This window comes from Taurulus bubalis, assembly GCF_910589615.1.
Source record: "Taurulus bubalis genome assembly, chromosome: 9".
Classification (NCBI taxonomy): domain Eukaryota; kingdom Metazoa; phylum Chordata; class Actinopteri; order Perciformes; family Cottidae; genus Taurulus; species Taurulus bubalis.
The window spans coordinates 2,011,490-2,019,529 of record NC_136597.1 but is presented as its reverse complement, the minus strand read 5'-3'; the positions used below and the strand labels follow the sequence as shown (position 1 = coordinate 2,019,529).

Here is an 8,040-nt window from a genome sequence, read left to right as displayed (position 1 = left end):
AACACTGTGTGTGTGTGTGTGTGTGTGTGTGTGTGTGTGTGTGTGTGTGTGTGTGTGTGTGTGTGTGTATATATATATATATATATATATATATATATATATATATAGGTAAATATACATATTAGCTGATGAGTAACGAGACATAAAGTGAAGAAATGTCAAACTAAGTTGCAGCTCGTTCATAAACATCTTCATGCTCAGTTTGTCCTCCAGAGAGCAGCAGTTCACTTTGAAGCATAGCTTCTATCTTCGTCACATAAAACAACAACTAATTAATCTGTATCAATGTTTATGTCATGTGTTCATATCAGAAACATATCAGCTGATGCATTTCATATTTCATCTGTATTGATGTCAGTATCGGCCTCAGAAGGCAGGACTGTTGAAGTGTTTGATGTTTTAACAGGAAGTAGATTTATTACCAGAAAGATTTGCAAAAGAGTTTTGTGAGCAGTGCAGAATTATTGAAGTCATGAATATGACGAACATGCATTCAGACGCAGAGGACGAGTATTTGATGGACTAAAGTCCCAGACTCCTGCAGAGCGTTTACTCTGCTGAGACTTTCACATGTTTTATTCTTCTTGGATTCTCTTCATCCAACTGATATTAAGGAAACTATAATAAATATGAGTAGGAGACGTTGCTTCCACATGAAGCCGTGTCCATCGGGACTTTTCTCTGAGGTCGTCATGAAGCTCAGCTGTAGTTTGACACCAAGAGATTTGGAGTTCAACTTAAACACAGAAGAACACGAGGAGCTTTATGTCAGGAAGTAGAACATTAATCTGCTGCATATATGAAATATCATATAAATCACAGGCAGCCTTTGTTTTGCTTTAAAGATTTGTGATTTCAGACTTCAAACTAATCTGATGATGACGAGTGTAAACTGCTGATGAAGCATCCTGAAGAAGACGAGACAAAACAGGATGAAAAACATCTTTTTATCGATTTAACGATATAAATATGTGACTCGTTTGATATTTTCATTTCAGAATAGAATGTTTTGAAGTCATCAGAGGTATGGAAGTATTCATTTATTTCTGCACAGCAGATGATGTTTGGATGTCTTGAATGTGTTGCAGTTCTTCTTGATTCTGTGGTCAGGAAAACAACTTTCAGAGATTTATTAAAGTGTGATATGAAAAGTGAAAATGATGACATTGACTTTCTGTTCCAGTGACTCACTTTCTGAAGTACTTCGACACTGCTTCCTCTGGACTCCCAAACTTCCCAGAGTATGTGGCTGTTGGGCTGGTGGATGAACTTCAGGTAGATCACTATGACAGCAACACCAGGAGAGCAGAACCCAAACAGGACTGGATGAGCAGAGTGAACAGAAGAGGATCCTCAGTACTGGAAGAGGAACACTGAGATGTCTTTGGGCAGCCAGCAGGTCCACAAAATCAACATTGAAGTAGTAAAGCAGCGCTTCAACCAAACTGGAGGTTTGTTTATGATTCACACATTTTGTTCATATTGTCATCTGTCACGGTTCAGCGCCACACTTTTCTTAAAGTTATTTTCTGCCTGTCTGTGTACTAACTGTCCTGTCATTTCAGATCCTGCTGCACGCCCCCCTTCATCAGTCACTCCCTCCTCGTCAGCCCCCATTCCTTGCACCTGGCCCATCCCTGTCTCACCTGTAGCACATCCCCTCATTATTCTTCACTACTTAGGTCCTCTCACTTGCACTTCCCCTGCCAGATTGTCTTGTGTTTTTGAACCTAGCTCTCCAGCATTCCTTGTGTGTAACCTGTAGTTACCTGTTAAGTAAAGGAATCATATTCTGTATCTCTGCCTTCCTGAGTTGTGCTTTTGGGTCCTTGGGTTATCGGGCCGTTACATTACAATCTGGCCAATTATGGACCCAGCACAACCTTCTGCAGCAAGCCGGTTCGAGAGGATCGAGAATGCCCTCCAGCAGCACGAGGCGCAGATGGTCGGCTTCGCTGCGGAGACACGGCGGTCTGCAGCAGTCCAGGAGCAGGCTATGACGGCGATGACCGCCCAGATGCAACAACTGACGACGGTCCTGACCCAGCTGGTAGCCGCTGCGCCGTCTCCTCCCTGTCCACCTCCTGCCTGTCCACCTCCGGCCTGTCCACCTCCGGCCTGTCCACCTCCGGTCTCACCGGCGCCTGTGCCAACACACGAGCCTCGTGTGGGTACCCCGGAGCGCTACGCTGGAGAACCTGAGGGCTGCAACCCATACATCACAAACTGCTCCATCCTGTTCTCTCTGCAGCCCCACACCTTCGCCTCGGAAGAGGCTAAGGTAGCCTTCACCATCAACCACCTGACTGACAGAGCGCGACTGTGGGGTACCGCTGAATGGGAGAGACGCACGCCGGCCTGCTCTTCGTTCCTGTTTTCTGCAGAGCTTTGCAAGGTTTTCGGGGCAGTTTCCAAGGGCCCAGATCCAAGCGGGGGATTAGTGGAGCTGCGTCAGGGACACCGGACTGTGGTAGATTATGCCTTGGAGTTTCGAACAAGAGCACGCCTTAGCGACTGGAACGAGGCAGCACAGTGCGAGGTGTTCTTGACTGGGCTAGCGGAGTATGTTAAAGATGAACTGATCTCTTTTGATTTGCCTGCCAGTTTGGATGGCTTAATAGAATTGACTTCCCGAGTGGACAGACGCATCCAGGCAAGGCGACAGGAGCGACGCAAGGGGGAGACAGATCGCCGCGCTTTTAACCAACGTCGAGCTCCTCCGGCAGCCACCAGCTTCACCTCGGCCTCTCAACCAGTGGAGGTTGAACCCATGGAGGTAGGGCGCACCAGTCTTACCCGCGAGGAGCGGGAGCGCCGTCGCCGGGGAGGTCTTTGCCTGTACTGTGGCCAGGCTGGTCACTTTGTATCCCAGTAAAAGACATGGCTCGCCCGTAACAGGGGAGGTACTGGTGAGCCGAACCACAAGACTCTCTCCCAACCAAAGACCCCTTTTCCACGCTCAGCTGCTACTCGTGAACGGATCACAGACCCTAGCTACGTTCGTTGACTCTGGTGCTGATGACAGCTTCATTGACGAGGACCTAGTCCGTCAGCTGGGTATCGAGCGGGTACCGCTGCCATGCCCTGTTCCTGCTACCGCTCTGGACGGCCACCTACTGGGGACAGTGACTCACCAGACCGCACCAGTTCATATGCTCCTGTCGGGTAACCACCTGGAGACCATTCGGTTTCTTATCCTGCGGTCACCCCAGCATCCACTAATCCTGGGACACCCCTGGCTCCGCCGCCATAACCCCCACATTGACTGGGCCACAGGGGCCATCAGGGAGTGGAGTGCATCATGCCATCTGATCTGCCTGAAACAAGCTGCTGCAGTTCCGCAGTCAGCTTGCCCCAGCTCTGCGTCGGACCTGTCAGGAGTGCCTACGGAGTACCATGACTTTCGGGAGGTATTCAGTAAGGTCAAGGCCGCATCCCTGCCCCCACATCGTCCCTACGACTGCTGCATTAACCTGCAACCAGGCACCACCCCCCCCCAGGGGCCGTCTCTACTCCTTATCGGCACCTGAGAGAGAGGCCATGGAGGCATACATCAGTTCCTCCCTAGCTGCTGGGATCATCCGTCCCTCTTCACCTGCAGGTGCGGGGTTCTTCTTCGTAGGGAAGAAGGACAAGTCACTTAGGCCATGCATTGACTACAGGGACTACAGGGGCACCACCCCCCCCAGGGGCCGTCTCTACTCCTTATCGGCACCTGAGAGAGAGGCCATGGAGGCATACATCAGTTCCTCCCTAGCTGCTGGGATCATCCGTCCCTCTTCACCTGCAGGTGCGGGGTTCTTCTTCGTAGGGAAGAAGGACAAGTCACTTAGGCCATGCATTGACTACAGGGGCCTCAATGACATTACCATCAAGAACCGCTACCCACTCCCACTCATCTCTTCTGCCTTGAGTTGCTGCGAGGGGCTACCATCTTCACCAAGTTAGACCTACGTAACGCCTATCATTTGGTCCGGATCCGAGAGGGGGATGAGTGAAAGACAGCTTTCAACACCCCCACTGGACATTATGAGTACCTGGTGATGCCCTTCGGTCTGACTAATGCCCCAGCCGTCTTCCAGGCACTGGTGAACGATGTGCTGAGAGACATGCTGAACAAGCAGGCATTTGTCTACCTTGATGACATTCTCGAGGTCCCGAGAGGAGCACATCCACCATGCTCAATCGGTCCTCCAACGCCTCCTGAGAAATTCCCTGTTTGTGAAGGCAGAGAAGTGCGAGTTTCACGCCTCTTCTGTCTCCTTTCTGGGCTACATCGTGGGACAGGGGATCGTGCAGATGGACCCTGCCAAGGTGTCAGCGGTGACGTCCTGGCCCATCCCTGACTTGCGTAAGCAGCTGCAACGATTCCTGGGGTTCGCCAATTTCTATCGGCGGTTTATCCGCAGCTATAGCACCGTGGCTGCCCCACTCACGGCACTTACCTCATCTAGAGTGCAGTTTCGGTGGTCACCTTCGGTTGAAGAGGCCTTCCAGAACCTGAAGGCCCGGTTTACGTCGGCCCCCATCCTGCAAGTCCCCGACCCAGAGAGACAGTTTGTGGTGGAGGTGGACGCCTCCGATGTAGGGGTGGGGGCCATCCTGTCCCAGCGGTCTGCCAGTGACCAGAAGCTCCACCCATGCGCCTTCTTTTCCAGGCGGCTCTCACCGGCAGAGAGGAACTATGACGTGGGGAACCGAGAGCTGCTTGCCGTTAAGCTGACCCTTGAGGAGTGGCGTCACTGGCTTGAGGGGACCAGTCTGCCATTTCTGTGTTGACTGATGACAAGAACCTTGAGTACGTTCAGTCCGCTAGGAGACTGAACTCTCGGCAAGCCAGATGGTCTCTGTTTTTTACCCGGTTTAACTTTTCCCTCTGTTACTGGCCCGCAACGTCAAGCCGGACGCCCTGTCACGTCAGTTTGTGGACAAGGGGGATTCCACCCCTTGCACTGACAAGATCCTGTCTGCCCCTGTTCTGGTTGCCTCTATCACCTGGGAGGTAGAGGAGAGAGTCAAGGCTGCCCTGGAGGCCCGGGCCGAGCTCCTGTCCCCCTGACCGCCTGTTCGTTCCCCAGACCCTGAGGTCCTGAAGGTCATCAATCCTGCAGCGGTGAGGCTCAAGCTGCCCCGGGCCAAGCGGGTCCATCCGTCATTCCACATCTCCAGAGTCAAGCTGGTTCGGGAGTGTCCACTGGTCCCTGCAGTACAGCCGCCACCGCGGTTCATCGATGGAGGTCTTACCTACACGGTTCGTCGCCTACTTCGTTCCCGCCGTCGTGGGAGAGGGTTACCTGGTAGACTGGGAGGGCTACGGCCCAGAGGAGAGATGCTGGGTCCCGGCCCGACACATTCTGGATGCCCCTCTCATAAGAGTTTCACTGCAGCCACCCTGACCAGCCCTCCAAGGGGCCTGTGCCCACGGGGGCTACCCAGCCGAACTCTGCTCCCTCTCTTCCGTCGGCAGAGTCAGACATCGAGGAGGAGCCGTCCTCCGACCAGGACAATTCACCCGCCGATGAGGAGAGGGCGGAGATGTCGGAGGAGTATTAGTCCTCCCTCAGATCCCCTTCGCCAGCGTGGCGATGGCTTTGGGACGTCAGGAGCCGTCCCTTAGAGGGGGGATTCTGTCACGGTTCAGCGCCACACTTTTCTTTAAGTTATTTTCTGCCTGTCTGTGTACTAACTGTCCTGTCATTTCAGATCCTGCTGCACACCCCCTTCATCAGTCACTCCCTCCTCGTCAGCCCTCATTCCTTGCACCTGGCCCATCCCTGTCTCACCTGTAGCACATCCCCTCATTATTCTTCACTACTTAGGTCCTCTCACTTGCACTTCCCCTGCCAGATTGTCTTGTGTTTTTGAACCTAGCTCTCCAGCATTCCTTGTGTGTAACCTGTAGTTACCTGTTAAGTAAAGGAATCATATTCTGTACCTACCTTCCTGAGTTGTGCTTTTGGGTCCTTGGGTTATCGGGCCGTTACAGTCATCCTGTATTTGAGTAAACAATTGTTGCGCACACACACACGGATGTTCTTCTTTTCTGTTTTATATCATTTCATATTAAATATTGTTCAGTGTTGATGAGACTAAAGAAGATTTCTCCTCATCCTCTCAGAACCTGACGGCATCTTTCTCTTTTTTTTGACATTTTACAGCGTAAACAATTTATTGATTCGTGGATAAAATCATTTCATAGTCAATGACAACAATCATCAGTTTTATCCATAAATATATGAGAACTACAGATTAGATCAGATTACCGCCATGTGACATATATATTTAATGACGGTTTTATCAAACATGTTAAACATTCACTAGTTCTCTCTCTCAGGTGTCCACATTTTCCAGATGATGGCCGGCTGTGAATGGGATGAGACCAATGAGGTCAAAGGTTATCATCAGTATGGTTTTGATGGAGAAGACTTCATATCATTTGACCAGAAGACAGGGACATGGATCGCTCCAAGACATCAGGCTTTACTCACCAAACACAAGTGGGATCATAACAAAGCTCTGACAGCACAGACAAATCACGACCTGACTCAGACCTGTCCTGAGTTGCTGAAGAAGTATTTAAAGTACGGGAGCAGCTCTCTGATGAGGACAGGTAGAGTCACATGACCTGATGTCGCTTCATGGACCGTCTCTTGTTTCTGACAACAGTCACATGACAGAACATGTCCACACATGCAGAGACACTGAGTCTCTCACATGTCTCCTCCCCTCTCTTCCTCCCTCTGCCTCCTTCTCTCCTTCACCACATTTCTCCCTCACTTCCTCCCTCTCCCTCCTTCTCTCCTTCACCACATTTCTCCCTCACTTCCTCCCTCTGCCTCCTTCTCTCCTTCACCACATTTCATTTATTTCATACATGTATGTATGTGTGTGTGTGTGTGTGTGTGTGTGTGTGTGTATGTATGTATATATATATATATATATATATATATATATATATATATATATATATATACATACATATACAGGCCCGGCTCTAGCTCTTTGGTTGCCCTAGGCGAGATTGAGTTTTGCGCATCTCCCACCCATCCACTTCCCTCCCCCTCCCACCCACCCGTGTCCTATGAATCACAATGCATAGGACAGCACTGGCAGACAGAGGAAAATAAAACTATAAATACAAAACAAATAGTAGAACAACAACCAAACAAATGAAAAGAGGAAGAGGGGCGGGGGGGTAGCTATTGGCAGAGGGCTGGCTATTTACATTTAGCATTACAATTTGACTCGTCTGGACTTCCTAGTGGCAAATTCGTTGATGGTATCATCAAATGATATGTTACTTGAGACATCTTGGTTGATGCTCATCAGCGCAAGCCCATTGAGGTGTTCCTGACTCATCGTTGACCTCAGGTAGGTCTTAAGTCATTTTAATTTAGAAAAGCTTCTTTCAGCAGAAGCTACTGTCACATGTAGTGTGACAGCAATTCTCAGGGCCACCCACATATTTGGAAAAACTTCTTCAAGTTTCTTCTCCTTCAAGTAATTCAGAATTTCCATTGTCGTCATGCCGGCTTTTGGCAACACAGAGAAATTCTTCAACTCAAGTGCCAGTTCCCTCCCTTCAACATCTTTATGGTCACCGTGGCTCAGAGTGTTGCTGAAGGTTTCGCACTCCTTTGCGAGCTCTTCCTCTGGCAAATTAGAAAAGTTCACCAACACTCCAAACCTGTCCTCAACATCACCCAAGAGTTGAAGCGTTCTTGCAGTGATGTAACTGACACATCAACAATGACATTGAAAAAGGAAATTTCCAATCTCTTTAGCACATCTACCTCTGGCTCATCAGGGGATTCATAAGAGAACTGTCTTTTGTTTTTTCTCTGCCTCTTCTGCTTTAGGACAGTCTACATTCATCTCCTCACAGAGATCTCTTGCAGATACCTGAGCAGAAGCGAACCCAGTGCTTCTGTAGCTGACCAGAGAGGCTTCAGTTATCCTCAGGAGATTCAGAGCCACATCCAGTTGCATAGACACTGACTGCAATGCCTTGCTGACATGATGGATTTTGGCCAGCATGTC

At 49.8% G+C, this 8,040-nt stretch overlaps 1 protein-coding gene across 1 annotated transcript; it reads left to right on the top strand.

Moving 5' to 3' along the window:
• Positions 1–1,176: 1,176 nt before the first annotated feature.
• Positions 1,177–6,624, top strand: LOC306741736 (class I histocompatibility antigen, F10 alpha chain-like; the record flags this gene model as incomplete). Its single annotated transcript, XM_079224052.1, is given in 3 exon segments — positions 1,177–1,340; positions 1,342–1,451; positions 6,335–6,624. Coding segments are annotated over 3 exon segments (564 nt in total), but the record flags the coding sequence as incomplete, so codon positions are not given.
• Between the last annotated feature and the right edge of the window lie 1,416 nt (positions 6,625–8,040).